General features: G+C 43.9%; 1 protein-coding gene across 1 annotated transcript in view; it reads left to right on the plus strand.

Annotated features, from left to right (window-relative positions):
• The window catches only part of RPH3A (rabphilin 3A), an 889,811-nt gene that overhangs the window by 692,545 nt on the left and 179,988 nt on the right, over positions 1–17,278 (plus strand). The window contains exon 9 of the mRNA XM_085633027.1: positions 8,895–8,978. Within this exon, the coding sequence (XP_085489153.1) occupies positions 8,895–8,978 (84 nt within the window). The remainder of the gene's footprint in view (positions 1–8,894; positions 8,979–17,278) is intronic.

The raw sequence follows: 17,278 nt of genomic DNA on the forward strand, positions 1-17,278 counted from the left end.
CTATGTGCATATTTTCCCACCCAGTGATAGAACTCTGCAGAATCTTATAGCATTTTTTTTATGTAACACCACAGAAATTTTACAGAATGAAACACTGCAAGTTGTGCCCACCCCCAGTCTTTAATGTCTTCCCTTTGTCTTCCTACCTTATGAACTGCACCTCATTTGGCACACTTTGTCGTATAGTTCCTGCGACTCCTGCTCCAGATTAATGTGATTAGACGTGAATGGGGAGCATGGCAATTCGACTGACAAATGTTAGTGAATATCTACAGAGTTAAAGTATGGGAGTTTTCACCTCATTTGCTTGAATTTCTCTGATGACTCCTTCTGACACTTCCAATGGAATGTCCACTGGTCTTCGTGTGTGGTGTACCCATGGATCTGTACACTTTGAAATGCTATTATCACCTATATTTAAACATGTTGAACACATTGTGAATCACACTTAAACAACAGAAGTATGTATAAATGTTTGCAGGCATTACTCAGATTTGCGCATGGTTCGTATAGAACTTGATCAATACTGCAAGCCACATTACATTTTGCTGCAAAAATTGTTTAGCATTTAACCAAGCACCAAGTTGATAAATTTGCACCTAAAGTACCTATCCTATCAGTGGAGCCTAATCCCATAGCATATTGAAAATAAAATACACAAAAACATATATATATATATATATGAAATGTAAGACTGTTGAAGAGATTTAACTACAATTTGACTAGGTCCTAACAAGCTCATCCACAGAGTTAAAGTAGTATCTTGAAGGAAGTCCAGGCTCAATGATGGAATGCTTGACGCAAGCAGAAACGACTGACACAGATAAAAGCATATGGTTTGTGCACAAAAACCTGCCGAAACAGCAATGCAGTTATGAAATTATGATCTCAAAAGGTCTAAACCTGGGCATTTGCAAAAACAGGAATCTAATGAGAAAAATGCCACAAAAGGGAAAACATCTGATAAGGGGATCATAAGACATAAAGTAACAAAAACCACCCCTTTAAAACATGTAATCAATATTCTTTGGGGAATACCAAAGAAACATTTGAAAACAACTGTGTCTTCCATAAATTAGTTGGGAACAAAGCACACTGTGAAGCGGATTCTTCAAGCTCGCAGCCAGGGATAAGAGGATTGTTGCTTTCTATTAAAGATTTTACTTTCAGACTTTTCTGAAGGCAAATCTTGAAGCTGCACCTGGACCACGATCCACAATGTTGAATACCTTGTTTAAGTGATTCCTCTCTGTACATACTGTCTATCTGGTAAAATGATGTGAGTGTTGAAATCTAGGGAGAAGTATACTAAGGTTATTTGTTTCTGCTAAGCTTTGCACTTTGCTCCTGTGCTTCCTGGATGTGTTATTTCTAAGTTCCAAATTTGCTGTCTACAATCTAGCAGCACCATGTAGAAAATTTCTCAAATACTTCAGGACTGAGTCTTCAGACCCAGATTCATGGTTTCTAGTTGCAGGTATCATATGAACAAATTCACTTTTAAATCCACAGGAAAATGTCCATTTCTAACTAGTCCACCAAAATTCTCCCTGGCAGGCAGTAGCTTACTCTGTCTCAGGACCTACTACTCAGTGAGGTAGGAAGGAATACTTTAGACGAGCAGCAGGCAGAGAATTATTCCTTCTTTTTTACTTTCATGTACAGTCCCACCGTGAAGAAGGATAAGCATATTTTCTAAACTGTAAATTGGTTTGGTGATGGGGCCTAAACAATCATAATGAAATTTTCAGGCTAACTACTCCAAGTTGTTCAATGGTCTAATGCATTTCCTTTACTGCCAACATGCTTTGCAACAAAAAAAATCGAAGAGTTTCATCAACACAAAACAAGGGTGGTGTTCCCCTTTTTCAGCTGTGTGAAGCACTCCGCTGACCCCAAACTCCATCACTGGCCCTCCCAGGTGAGCCAACTAAGATTTACAATCAATTCCCTTCTTTCAGCCAACTCCTGATCTAAGCTTCTTTGAGTGCTGAGCTTAGTGAGTGTGGGACAACCTCTTGTATGAATGTAAGTTTGTTCCTGGACTTTTCAACCCAGAGAAACCTGCATGCTTAATTTGGTTTTTGTCCGAAAGAGGGTGATGAGTAGGGACTTACAATTTGTAATAAGGCCATAATCACAATTAAAGGTTCGGTCAAGGTCACAATAAATTATTCTCTTGCTCAACCCGTGGTAGCTGGCAACAAGCCGGCAGGCTTAACTTAGGAGACAGGTGTACAAAGCATTTAAAAACACCAATACATTAAATAAGTAAGACACAACACACAATAAAAATCCAACACCAATTTATAAAAATAGGTTATAGTTTTATCTTTAAAATGATACCATAACAACAAAAATCCAATGTAAGGAACATAGGATATTAATTTTCAAGAATAAACACTTTCTGGTGCTTAAAAGCGCCACTTTGGGACATCTGGTCGCCCTTTACCAGGACAAAGTCAAAGTTTGAGGCTGACTGCGATGGAGACCTGTTTGGATACACTAAGCAGGAGGCCTCTGTCAAAATTTTACTTTCGCACTTAGAGACTTTTTCAGTGCTTTTTCTCTCGACGTCTAGCGAGACTCCTCTTCAGGCCGGGATCCGAGTCGAAGACAGGCGGCTTGGCACAGCATGAAGCCTCAGTGAAATCCTGAAAGTGTTGTCGATAACAGGAGCTCCGGAGCTTTCAGCATTACAAACCTGAAATCCAGGCCAGTTTGTGGTTCGACGTTGGCAGCTTGACTCCTGTCAACAGGTCGGTCCACCTAAGGAGCTTTTTACCAACCTTGCTCCAAACTTCTGGTCTACTTGAGGGTTCAAAGTTTCCATATCACCAATCCAAGGGTCTAGAATCTCTGAGATGGACGTATGGATATTGGGACTACAATTCCCACAATGCACCTGTCCAAATCCTTAAAAGTCCACTGGACGCACTCCAGGCTGGAGGCTTCTTGGTGGAGATGGTGCAGGAGAGCTCTTTTAACCTGTTGCTTACAGGAGGGCCACTCCTTAATCCTTGTGAAGCCAAGCAAAGTCCTTAGGACTGTAGTTCCAAATTGTGCAGCAGGTGCAGTCCTTCAGAGTGCAATCCTTTGGGTGCAAATCAGAGTTCCAGCAGGGCAGTCCTTCTTCTACTTCTTGTTTCAGGGAGGGATCTAAGTTACTCAGCAATACTCCCATATATATATATATAAAAAATATGGTAGTTTGACTTTGGAAGTACCTTTAATTCTAAAGTTGAATTTGCTTATAATTTAAGTTTAAAAGCAGCCTGCAAGGCAGGACTGTCTCTTAACATGGAAGGAGCACCACAGTAGTGCGCACTTAAGATCATTAAATCTACTGCCCTACAATATACTAGGGACTTAAAGGAAGGTTGTCAGTACCAATTGTAATTATACCTAATAGCCATTTACTTTTAAACAGTGCACTGGCCCTGGGTGTTTTTAGCACAATCCGAGTTAGAAAACCAGCATCTAGTAGCCAAAATGGGGGGGCACTGCAAACAGGTCCTAGTTTCTCATAGTTTTGTTGTTACTTTCCAAATGAACGATATATTGAAGGATTTCATATTTTTTCATAAGACAACTGTTAGACCTGGCATCCTTGGCGTGGTTTTCCACTGTATTTTTGGCTCTCCCTCCTGTGTTTTTGCTATGTGCTGGACTTTGTTTTTGCTGGTCTAGATGCTTTGTTCACTTTGCCACTGCTGCTTAGTGCCAAAGTGCAAGTGCTCCCTCTGTAAATAGTGAATATGAATTGGTGTTTCCATGATCGGCTTGTTTGACGTTCTCCTACATCCCTAGTACAGTGACCTGTGTGTGCCCAGGGCCTGTAAGTCAAATACTGCTGTGGGTCTGCAGCACTGATTGTGCCACCCACATTGGCAGCCTTGCAAAAGGTTCTCAGACCTGCCACTGCAGTGTCGGTGCACAGTTTGGTACTGCCATGTCGACCTAGCAAGTGCACCCACTTGCCAGGCCCTAACCTTCCCTTTTCTGACATGTGAATCAACCTTAAGGTAGGCCCAAGGTACCGCTGTGGGCAGGGTGTAGTGTCTGTGAAAGGTAGGACATGTTTTGATGTGTGTAACATGTCCTGATATTAGACTACGGGGAATTTTGTTTTTCACTATTGAAAGGCCCTTAGGATAGAATGGGAGTTTTATTCATAACATCTTAGATAGGAAGGTAACGTTCAGTATGTCTGAACTCAGAATATAAAGATGCATCTTTTAGTAAGGATGTTTTTTTACATTCTGTGTTTGAAAATACCACTTTTAGAAAGTAGGTATGTTCTTGCTTAGCCAACCTGCGTGCCTCTGCTGGTTTGTGTATTGACTGTCTAGCTTTGGAGTGACAGGGGCTGGGAATGTGCATTCACTGTAGCCAACCACTGTGGGGGTTGAGGTGTGTCCTACCTTTTCTGGATGAGTCAAGGTTGGACTGAATAGACCTGGGCTGCATTTAGAGTAGGGGGAGGAGATTTTCTTTCACCTGAATGGCCTGGTCTGCCTTACACAATGCTGTCTCCACCTCTTACCAGGTAGCTGCATCAGAGAGGCCAGAACTGGTTTCGACTGAGCACAGAGCCTCTCTGACACCAGAGAACAAAGAGATATGGAATATAAATATTGGGGCCCAGAACTTCAGATTACTTCTGGAGTTCAAGAGGAACCTCTGCCAAGGAGAAGAGCTGGGATAACTGAAGGAGAAGTACTGCCCCTTTGCTGTGTGCTGTTTGGGGTTGGCCTTCAGTGGCTCTTTCTGCCAAGGAGAGGATAAAAACTTTGCTGTGTCTCCTGCTTGAGGAAGATCTCCAAAGCCTTGGAGTAGAGCTTGCCTCCTGTTCTAAAGTCCCAAGGATACAAAGACTTCACCACAAGCTACCCTTAACTTCCTTGCTGGGAGTTCTGACCTGCCAGGAGGTGCCTGTTGCTGAATTGGGCCTCTGGAGGTTGTTCCTGCTGTTGGGAGCTGGAAAAGGGCCACAACTACAAGAAGCACATTGCATCCGCACCTTTTTCCGACGCATCGCTGAAGAAACCAACGTAGTGCCTGCCCGTGGCTGGAGAAATCGTCGCAAGCCGAATCCTGTGCACCGATCTCTGAAGTCCGAGATCACCGCACTGATTCCGACGCAGGCCCTGCAGTGCAATTGCAAGAACCAACATCTCATGGGACCGCGGCTGGAGAGACCAACGCTGTTGCCGCATCAAGAACTGGCGCATCCCCCATCCTCACGCATAGCACCAGGGTGCCAAATCTACAAGAACACCGGGCCACAGTAAGAAACCGACTCATCACCTCTGCGCACAGTAAGAAACCGACGCATCATCTCCCCTTCAGTAAGGAACCAACGCATCACCTCCCCTGCGTGGCAGTAAGGAACCGACACATCACCTTCTCTGGAGTAAGGAACCGATGCATCACCTTACCTGGGCTAAAGGAACCGACACATCATGTTCCCTGTGGCTGTTTTTGTTTATGATTTTGATGCATCAAAGGTACTTTGTGTTGAAAGTGTCACATCTACAGTTTGCTACCGACAGAACTGTTTTAATCTTCTAAGAAGTACATTTTAATTACTGTACTGTGGATTTTTGTAATTTTGGTCTCATTTGGTTTAGATAAAGATTATGTATTTTTATAAACTAGTGTGGTGTCCATTTGTAGTGTTTTCACTGTATTACTGTATGTGTGCACAAATACTTTACACACTGCCTGAGATAAGCCTGCCTGCTCATGCCAAGCTACCAAGGGGGTGAGCAGGGGTTATTTTAGAAGTGTATCCCCCTGACGAGGAAGAACGGTCCCTACTTGGACAAAGGTGCAAACCATTGCCAACTAAAGACCCCCATGTCTAATAAGAATGATGCCCTGCAGCCTAAGCTGCTGAGTAAGACATGCAGTATAGATTGTTGTTTGTTTTTATGTGTGCATTGGATAATATTGTTCAGACATCATATCTGTGCTGGGGCTGGTGCACAGAGCAGTGCACTTAGATAGCTACTTTATGAGAGTGATGTGACTGTTGGAGATAAAAAAAGATTTGTTCATATAAACAGATCTCATGTCGATGATTCTTGAATAGATCACGGCTATTGCATAGGTCAGCATAGCTGATGTCCAAAGCTAAAATAATGGGCAAAAACAGGAATTTCTCTAGATAATACTTGACGATGGTCATTATCATTTATCATGGAAAAGTGCATGGAAAATAGAGTATATAAATTTGAAAGTTGAAAGAGAGAGGCAAGAGGGAGGATACCTAACATGCTGCCACAAGTGGTAGATATAGACTGTATACTTTTTTGTTCAATATAGTGGCACATTATCACCACTGAGCCAATTCATATAGCACATTACATGGCATAAGGAAGGTATAGGGAAAGCATGCCCAGTCTACTATAATTTGCACTACGTCGTTGAATGTGCATCACAAGATGCTCCAAATTGATATCAGCTTGGTGCCCTGATCCTGTGTAATGCAAATTGGCTTTTGCCTCGTGATTAGTTGGTCGCAGCTGTATTAGTGTCTCTTGGATTTGTCCCTTACTTCTTGCAAGTCCTTGTAAAGTAATGTATTTTGCCTGATCTAGACATGACCACTAATCAAACAAATTCTCAATCATCAGTTAGAGGGCATATGCCTTCTGCTGTTGTACATGTCATTTTCAAGCCGCATAGTACATCTTGGAAACCTTGCAGTTGCCAACACACACTGTCACTGGCAAAGTGGCTGTAAGAGCTCAAAAAACGAATTACAAGATGTACTGTCAATTTTCGGCAATAGCTGCTACAGCCATATTAGGCTCTTATTTTATGCAGTTCATCTTCTTCTAGTTCTGAATTTTTTGTATACAGCAGTTTGGAACTACGTGTAATAGCATGCAAAGAGCTGTTAACGCCCAAACCAGTAGTGGATAAAGGCACCCTCATGACATGTGCCAACAATCAGGTTGACATTTGGTGATTCAGTGGCCACTGCTCTTCCTTAATGCCGTCTCTCTGGGGATTCCATTTTTGGCGAGCCCATCAAGTGCCAAGATTACTTGTCTTGGGGAAATGCCCTTCCTTCTAAATACAGACCTGCACTTATATCAGTGCTGTGTACTGTGGGATCATCAGGTCTTTGCAAACACATAGGGTTTGAGGAGCAGAATACTCCGTCAAAACGTGGCGAATATCCCATCCGCAGTTCAGACTATAATGCACTTGTAATACGGCAGACGGGACATCTGCCAAACTTGTGACCGAGCACCCTGTCCCCCAATCTTTAATTAAGGCCCGCAGCATCTTGATGTTGTGTGCATTTCCTGTGTTAACAGTATCCCAGTTATGGAATTGAATGGAACAGGGTATCGGGCATCATCTGCAACGACAGACCTGCTTAGGGTGGGGGGCTAATTTTAAGGTTACATCTAACACTCAAAACCACCACCGAAAGAACAAGAGGGGATGCACAGTAAGCACCACATAGGCTGGCAAAACTGCTGAACTAGTTCATTAGTCTGAATAAAGGGGTTAGATTGCCCCAGTTGCCCAAAATAGAGTTGTCAACCTAATACCACCTAAAGACACATCTCAATTCTGAGGGTTGGTGCTGGAATATGAAAATCAAGACATTTAGCATTCAGTTCCCACCCAAGCAGCATCTTATCGAAGCCCGTACAAAAGGGGGTGGTGATGGATGGAGCATCAGAACCAATCAAACACTCACACCCAGTCAACAGATCCATCACCGTTCTTTAGCCCACTCTGCCACCCCAGTTCAGACATGGCCATATGCAAATCAGTCTGACCCTGTGCCTCATGGGAACAGTCCAGCCCGAACTGCCAAGCCATGCCTTCCCTGGACCGGAAACAAGCTTCCTGGGACCGGTTTCTGGCATTTCAGCCGTCTTCAGCCAGTATGGAAATAAATTAAACCAAAGGTTTCACTACAATCTCCCCAGCACCACCTCAAGCTCAGTGGAGGAGCCTGACTGGAGCGAGAAAGTAATAGTTTGCTCATCAGATTACATTTCATTACATTAGGTTTTTCCAGTAAGCATAGCATTCCCTCTCTTTGACTCATAGTGGGATATTATTCTGGGCAGTGTGCATCAGGCATTGCCTCTCCCCTAAAGCCCTGTGATGGAATAATGCGCTTATCACAGAAGGTTTCCATGAGGCGACACTGACCATTACCTGTCCTGCGTCCAAGGCACTCTACTGTTCATCTGCAGGATGGTATATAATGTTCATAGCTTTATTGAATTGTTTTATGACCTGCTACATTATGATCCTATTGTGGTCAGTTTTTTAGCTACTGGTGTGGTTATACCTTATAGACCATGTGTAAGCACTTAGGCACTTTATCGTTCATTTGTATAATGGTATATAATGGTACACTTTTTATCGTATTGTTTCGGGAATTACTTGATCATTATATGTTACTTTTACTATGATTGTCTGCACCTTGTCTAAGATAGCGAAGCTTGACAAAACCCTTTCAATAAACAAAGCCAAAACGATCGGCGTTGCCATTGCTTCTCTCCATGGTGACAGCTTCGGGGTAAGTTTCAGTCTCCTCCTATTCTCAGATATTCAGTGTTCATGCGCCCTGCAGCGTGGGGTGGACTCATTGGCCCTTTAACGAGTCTCCTGATCCTCATTAATATTTCTATAGAGATGGACATATGTGCACTCGTTCTTTTAGAATGATCACTCTCTCTTCCTAGTCCCTTGTTTCCCCTCTTGGTGTCCCGTTAGATCAACTTCATTATGATGTTCCTTAAACATGAGCCCTAAATGTCAAAAATTGTGATTCGAAGATGTTGCTATTGTTTTGCAGTGTACGTGATGCATTGACACAGGGTCGTTTTCATTGTGTGTTTTTTTTGCAGGCATTAAGCGGGCCAGTTCAGCTCAGCCGTCAAGGCCTCCTCCCAACTCTAACCAGACCCCCAACGCTCAGGCTGCCCAGCAAGGTATGTGGGGTTCTCGTTGTGACATTTCCCCCAATTTATGAGGCAGATAATTCTATTAGAACAAATCATTTTGGGTGAAAATCAGATGGGGTAACATCCCATACCGCGTTCTATATACACATACTGTCATATAAATACACCTATCTCTTCCTCACACACACACGCACACGTTCTCTCATAACACATGCACACAGAAGTACATTCTCTTCTTCTCACGCATAAACACTCTCGAATATATTCCAACACATACACACACACTCTCTCACACTCACACACACTTTCACTCACACACAGCTGCATCTCACATCTTGTGATCAAACTTAGGGGGATCATTTTGAGCTGGGCGGGTGGGGTGCCAGACAACCGGGGTGACGGATACAGGCGCCACCTCCTTTATCACCGTGACAGCCTGTGGACTGTATTATCATTTTCCTACTACACTAATGGGCCATTTTTGTGTCACGTCAAGCGGGCTGCCGAGTCATAGCCTGCTCGACATTATTATTTTTTCTTTTCAGACCTAAACCCCCAAAATAGAGTGTGGAAGGGTTGTGTTTCTAATAAACAACATTAAATAATCAAACAAGCTGGGATGTGGTTCCTAACATGACAGGCCCAGTTCTGCTTTTTGCTGCTGAGTTAATTTGTCACGGAGTGGTCCCTGGCGGGAATGTTGAAAGGCCTGCCCTAAATAGGATGGCTTCTGACATCCCTTTGCTGGTGGCCAGTATGTGGACGGGCGCCAATTAAAGACATCCCATGGGTAGCTGAGAGCCTGTCACTGGGACTACTTTCTTTGCTTGGGCTTTATGGCTTTTAATAATAAGGAAATAAAGGCAATTAAAAGTTTTCTTATCGGGCTGGTCCACATCTGAATGATGCCTGAAATTTTATCTTCAGACAATAGACTGCACAGAGGTTAGAATACAATGTATAATTGAATACATAGCATTTTCTGTGGCTTTAACATGCGCCCTTTGTCTACATTTTGAGTTTACCTCAAATGGAGTAGGTGAATGCTGGCAGGCAGCGCATCTACTGTCATGTAGTTCCTATATAACCTATACAGGATCTGCGCGTTTGGATAACATAAACTGTGGGATTAGTGGCAGACTGATTCCGTGCACCCCCACCGGGTATGTTGGCCTGTCTGTATCAGCTAGCTCACAGTGCCACTATAATCTCCTCTTACCAAGGAGAGAATAGATTCTGGCAACCTCAGAACATGACAAACCTGATCCCTCAGAATCGTGGATACAAAATACTACTTTTGCTCAGTCACTCGTGCTCACTTAGTTTGTCTCAGAGAGATACACAGAATAAACACGCTGGGCGTTTTCAATAATAGTTTATTGAACAGTTGTTATTCTAGTGTAGAATAGATGAGCTGTAACAACCATTAGCAGAGGTATATGATTAGAAGTACTATAAAAGTAAAGGGATGGTAAAGCTCGACCATCTTGGAGTAATCTTGAATATATACAAGTACATAAAATACATGATAAAAAGTGCGCACTCCTACGATGCCTCCCTAACTAGATGTACCTAAATGTACCTAGCATCTGTGTAGGTGTTATGCCAAGAATCCCTCTAGGATCTAGTCAACCCCATTACCTGAGAATGAGAGAATATGGGACCCCGTCCCGGTCTCGAGTTGGACACCCCGCCAGGGATGTTGGACCACTGCGAGCTGGAGCGTCTGCATGCAGGAGCCTCAGCGTCTCTGGTCAGTGTGTCAGCCGGTAAGTCTCGGTCTCCTCTCTCTTTCTAAACAAGATGTGATGTATATATACCCATAGGTCTCCCCAGGGGTCCTACCTTGCTGTGTTACTGTGTCGGCCTAAAGGATGACGTCGGGCTTGAACTTTGTACAGAGATATTATACAGGAGATGTTAGTCCTGCTGTTAGTCCTGCTGTGCTTCTAAGAAGCCTCATGCATAATGTCTGAGATTCAAACTAGGGAAAAACCTGCATTCTGAATGCAGTGTCGTATCTAGGTAAAAGGTCAGTCCCTAAGAACCATTATGTATGTAATGTAGGGAAGAATATAGGTGAATGGTTGCAATGTTACCTGCGCCTATATAGGGTACCTATAACACCCACTCCTCTTCCGACTGGACGACATATATAACTTATTACTAGGGGTGGGCGACAATTTCCGTTCCGCTCCCGGAAATTGCGACAATTCGACATTGCCGCGTTCCGACCGGAACGCGGAAATGCCGAATTGTCGCAATTTCCGGGAGGGAACGGAAATTGTTGCCTGGCCAACCGCAACAGGAAGCACTTACAGATATAAATAAAGCAGGGGCCCGAGTGGAAGCTCAAATTCAGTAACGCTTTAATCAGCACAAAACATTCGGGAGCTAGGTCGAGGCTGGGCAGGTGTGCTTTTCCCCCATAAGGTCGTCGTCACTTTCCTGAGGCTGCGATCCGTGATGGAGCTCTGTGCATCCATGACTCAGTCTCTAGCGCAATCCCCGCGTAGTCTCTGACACCAGGAGGTTCAGTCTCCTCATCTGCTGCTCTGCTCGGTCTCTGGCCCATAAACAAAAGGCATGTGAACTGCATGGAAGCCCCGCCCCACACACCAGCGGTGGGCAACGTCTTCCGCCCTTTCCCCCACTGATGGACAGCTGACTCGAGGGACCCCAGGGACGTCGGCGCCGTGTCAACGTTACAGACACACATGGTCACTGTAAAGGCAGCGGCAGGCCGGAAGCACCAATTTCCGCGATCACGGAAATATCGCGTGATCGCGGAAATTGTGTGCATTCTCGCGAGAATTGGCGGAAGTGCCTTCTGCCAATTCCGCCCACCCCTACTTATTACCATACCACTAGCCTAACTAGATATAGGTATGCACAAAGTTCATAAAAACATTTGTTTTGCTAAAATATTTAAAACTTCTAAAAAACGTAAAAATGTTAAAAGAAAATGTCTGCAAGCCATAGCTCTAAAGTGTCCGTAGTTCTAGTCTGAACCACTGTAAGCATTAGTAAGCCATGTATGCCCAATAAATGAAAAGAATGTCAATTTTGTTTTTGATTTCCAAATTTGAGCTTGTTTAAAAAAGGGCAAATTTCTTCCAGCACACGATGAGCCAAAATCAGCCAAATGTTTGTGTCCTGACTGGTAGACGCAACATTTTTGTTGCTTACTTCGGCAGTAGCACCTTGCAGAGTATGTCAATTGAGCACAGATGATGTTCCACACTGTCCGCAGCTGGTGCTGGGGCAGTCTGTGCGCCGTCCAAAGCCTGGGTGTCAGAGGAGGAGCTGGTGTCCATATCAACAGGTGCTATTACTGCCTGTGGGGGCTCAAAGAATGCCACCATCAACATTGGAATACGCTGAGGACACTGCAGAACATGGGCCGTTATCGGGTCCAGTAAAGCATTCACTTCCGGTTGCGCACATGATGGGAGTGTCAAACAAAGGTCTAACATGCATTCTTCTCCGCAAAACAGGCATCGGAGGACAGGTAAGATGCAGTCCATCCAGACTGGTCGAAATGACAAGAACCAAGATGCACGTAGTTCTCTTAGGCGAGGCATGCCTAGATGTTGTACCATGCGGTCACGGTATTTACGCTCCAGGAGTGCTATTTCCATCTCCTTGGTGACTGGGATGTCCATTGCGTAGCAGATGCAAAACAATCAGGATACCCGCTACTAGAAACAGGATGAGCAGAAGTCCTCCAAAGATGCTTCCGAATACGGAGTGTATGAAGTTTGGTATAACTCCAAGTACCGTCTGAAAGGTGCCCAGAGGTCCAGAACCTAAGTTCTTAAATAGGTGGACTATGCCTGTCGTATCAGACATGTTAAATATTCGATTTACCATTTCTGCGAAATGGAAATGGCATTTTGTATGGATAAGCGCTTGTATCTCTGCCGAAGACCTTGCGATCTGGAGATCAAAAGTCTCTCGAGCGGAGGTTAAGGGCACAGACTTCTGTAAAAGCATGGCTTTCATTCTGCTTAGAGTATCAAACCGCATTAAAGAAACATTCAGTGAAGGCCATAACAGTGCCTCCCTGACTGTATGTGTCGGTGGAAACAATATTTGTTTACAACAAGTAACCCTGGAGCTCACGGTTACCAGATATGCGATGCCCTGGAGCATTACGCAGCAGCCTTGACTGTTCAGAATCAAGTAAATCCCATTTGAAAGTTACCTAAATGCTAGAGCAATCACTGCAGCTGGGGCACTCCTCAAATGGCAGGACAGGTTCGCTACACAACCATTACAAGCCCTGCGCAGCATTATATCCTGGCATATGAGTGATCCACTTAAAGCGTTCTCACAGTTTGTACCGCTTAGAAACACTTCTCGATCCCCACTCCGGCATCCAAATCTGTATGGTAATACCCATGATTCCTTAATGTATTCCTTACCCATTTCTTCATATCTGCCTGCTTGCTTTTGTTCAAGGCAATACTAAAACTGAAAAGTGGTGACCGGTAGAGTTATGTGGCCATGGATTAGCGATTCTGTGGACGGTAATTCTGCCACTGTAAATGCTAATCTATCCAGGTTTTCGATACGCAGCATTGTATATTTTGCTCTCCTTTGTGCCAATTCTATCTGTTTATCTGTTAGATTGTATTCAGAGAACAGAAATGTGCTGTTAATATAATGTCAAGGCACATAGCCTGCACGCAACGATTGCAGCGTCCAGCTTAATGACATAATAGAACGTAATTGAGATTGCCCGTGTTGTAAAATGGCCAAATCTTGCTCTAGTATGTCTATCGCAGAAGATACAATGTTGCCTAAGGAATATATCCTGGAGGTCAATGTAGTTAACCCATTGTCTACCACTGCTAGAGATTTTCCTAGATTTATACGGCCTAGTTCACGTAATCTCTCTGCGGCCTCTTGTTGGGATATTTTCCATATTTCATTGTAGACAGCATAAATGAAACTTTTCTGACGTGGCTTCCTGGGACCTAGTAGAAAATCCCTGAGATCTACATCCTGTGACAATAAGGATAAGTGTTGTTTCACCTTTGTGAGTGTTGAGGTTTTTAGCCAATCAAGGCACAACTTCCCAACACTGTAGGATGTCGTTACCCCTCGACGTTCTCTCTGTACATAACGTGGATCTGGCCTATGGATACTGAACCCTTTGGTTTTACCCATGAATCTCGCCTGACAACTATTGGTGTATGTGGCCCAAATCAACCATTTCTTCCAATCGGGGTCTGATCTGTTGTATTGTATAATGTCATCCACTGTAATCTCTTTCTGTGATGTTATGTTACCCTCGGTGTGTGATGGAGATGGCAGCTAAGGTGTGTTCAAATCTTTGTTCTTGGCTAGTCCAAGGCAAGACGTCTGTTGCACTGTCTCATTAAAAACATGATCTGTTGAGGGATAAGGCATGCTCTAAACAAAGCTTCCATTCCCTGTAATTTCCATTCTCTAGTACTCCAGACTGATTTTAAGTCTATGTTGTCTTTCCATAAGTCAAACCTTGTTCAGAACAACTGGGCAATAAAGGAAGCAGAGTAAATCTGTTTGGTGTTTGTCAACATATTTTTCTGTGCTGATGTTGGTGCAACCTTATAATAATATGAGGCTGGGTCAGACATATTACACCCTGAAAAATATGGAAACTTTTGTGTAAATATTTTTGAACTGCCTTTCGGTGGTGTTGGACAATGTTCCCATTGGTGGTATGTGAACACATTTCTAGGATTAGCAGATTTATGCAGTAAGTGATGACCATAATGTTGATAACAACACATTGTTTCAAAATCTGATGTGCTTTCCAATGTTTCACTATTAGAAAATGCAGTCAGACAACATATTATTTACAGTTTCAAAGTCCCAATCATCAGAAAATGTACTTGAGGTAATGATATCACTCAACGATATTTTACATAAATGAGGAATTCTTAAAAGTTCGGTTGGACCAAAAGTATCGAAATCAACCTTTTCCCATACTATACCATCAGGTATAGGAGCTGCTGTAATGTTCACTGATGACAAGTCTCTTTGTTCTCGATGAGATGATTGGTGGGGTTTTAAAATTAAATTCACCTTTTGGGCTGCAGAGCCTTGTCGAAGGTATTTTCCATTAACAAGCATGCTAAAAACTATTACTAAGCCTAACCAGAACATAAATAAAAGTATCCCTGTGATTACCCATAGTTCTACCCAAGGTGACACCAGGTAAGTCTTTTTAAGAAAGTTCAGAAAGTCTTTAACTTGCTGCTTGTGTGATTGTTGGGCTGGCATCGTTTCAGGTTCACTTGGATCCAAAGAAAACATATCAAAGTTTATGAAGTAGCCAGAAGCAGTTCGATCAATTGTTGGTATTGCATCAGGATTTGTGGAAATCGTAGTTTGCTCTTGTTGAGGCATGTTATGTTATGTTATTAGGATTTGTAGAGCGCATGGCTACCCAAAGGCCTCCCAGAGCTAAGCATGAACACAGAGAAGCGAGAAAAGAGGAGGTTAATCGCACTCATTGAACAACCAGGTTTTTTGTTTTTTCCTGAAGGTGGATTCTGATGCTGTGTATCTTATCTCCCTAGAAAGAGAGTTCCATAGCGTGGGCGCAAGGTGGGAAAAAGCTCTCCCTCCCCCATCTGGCCCTTTTTATTCTGGTTGTTTTTAACAGTTGCTCAGAGCCTGACCTCAGGCTTCTATTAGGGAGGTACAGGCCTACCAGATTTTTGATCTTGCTGGGCCCTGTGTTATTTATGGCGCTATGGGTAAGGCAAAGTGCTTTAACATTGATTCTAGCCTCAATCGGGAGCCAATGTAGCTGTCTGCGATTCTTCTTCACTGATTCCTTCATTGGCTGGGTCTGGTGGCTCAGTGGACTATTGCGTCCATTGCAGGGGCCTGTGTTTGACCTCATGGTCACAAGTTCAAATCCCGGCGGGTCCACGCAGCCTTTGATCCATCTGAGGTCGATAAAATGAGTACCATTGAGTTGGGTAACAATGAACATCTGTTATACAGCGCCAAGAGACCTCTGGGTGAACGTGCGCCTTACAAATACACATGTTATGATGTCTGGCTGCTGCATTCTGAACTAGCTGTAACTTATTGATGACATACTTCGGAGTGCCCTAAAGGAGAGCGTTACCATAGTCAAGGCGGTACGTAACCAGGAAGTGTATGACTGTTTTCCTTAGCTGTAAAGTAATTAGGTCAAGGATTTTGCGGAGCATTCTTAACAGCCCAAAGCAAGTACCTGCCACCTTCCTTGCTTGGGTCTCCATGGTAGGCTCCTTATCCATCCAGAAGCCGAGATTTTTAATAGCAGTACTCAGGACTGGAGCGCTCCCTAGGCAGTGTGACCAGCTGGCCAGGGGCCTGGGTACCCCTGCGTTGCCGTGGACCATCAGTTTGGTGTTGTCCCCATTTACTTTCAGACAGCTCCCTGTCATCCATTTAACCACCCGTTCAAGACAGCGCTCCAGCTGGCTTGACTCGCCATTGGCCCTGGAATCAAGTGACACCACCAACTGGGTGTCGTCAGCGCATGAAATCACTGAGATGCCATATCCTTGAACTATGTCCACCAGCTGGCGCATATAGATATTAAACAATGTGGGGCTAAACGATGAGCCCTGTGGCACAGCGCAAGTCAGTGGCTTGATATCAGAGAAGAGGTTAGCTTCCATAACCTGGAAGGACCTCTCCTCCAGGAAGGACCCCAACCAATTCAGGGCTTTGCCCTGAACACCGATTTCCCGGAGTCTGTTAGCCAGCAAGCCATAGTCGACTGTGTTGAAAGCTGCACTTAGGTCTAGGAGTAGTATTGCAGCTGCTCCACCTTGATGAAGGGTTATTTTAAGTTCTTCGGACACCGCTAGCAGGGCGGATTCCATACTGTGCTGGGGGTGGAACTCCATCTGTGTGGAGTGTAACCAAAGATGATCTTCCAAGAATTGTGACAATATTCTGTTAACATGTTTCTCCAAAATTTTCCCAATATATGGGAGAAGTTATATTGGTCAAAGTTCTCTGGCTGAGCAGCATCTAGGCTAGTTTTTTTTAGCAAAGGTTTTATTATTGCCTGCTTCCATACTGTGGGGACTCTACCTGACTGTAGGGAGAGGTTTGACATGTAACAATAGATGTCAGAAGGGCCTCAATGGCCTTTGCAAGAATGGGGGGCGGGACCAAGAGGGGAGCCTGATCAGATTTCCCTCATGAGAGATTGTGCCGTCTCTTGTCCAAATCGGGAAACTCAGTAAATGCAGGGGTTACCCCCACCACTTAATCTATTTCATGGCCTCTGGAGGTGTTCAGTTCAACATGGAGGGAGCTAT

Source organism: Triturus cristatus, chromosome 11, assembly GCF_964204655.1.
Source record: "Triturus cristatus chromosome 11, aTriCri1.1, whole genome shotgun sequence".
In the NCBI taxonomy this organism is placed as follows: domain Eukaryota; kingdom Metazoa; phylum Chordata; class Amphibia; order Caudata; family Salamandridae; genus Triturus; species Triturus cristatus.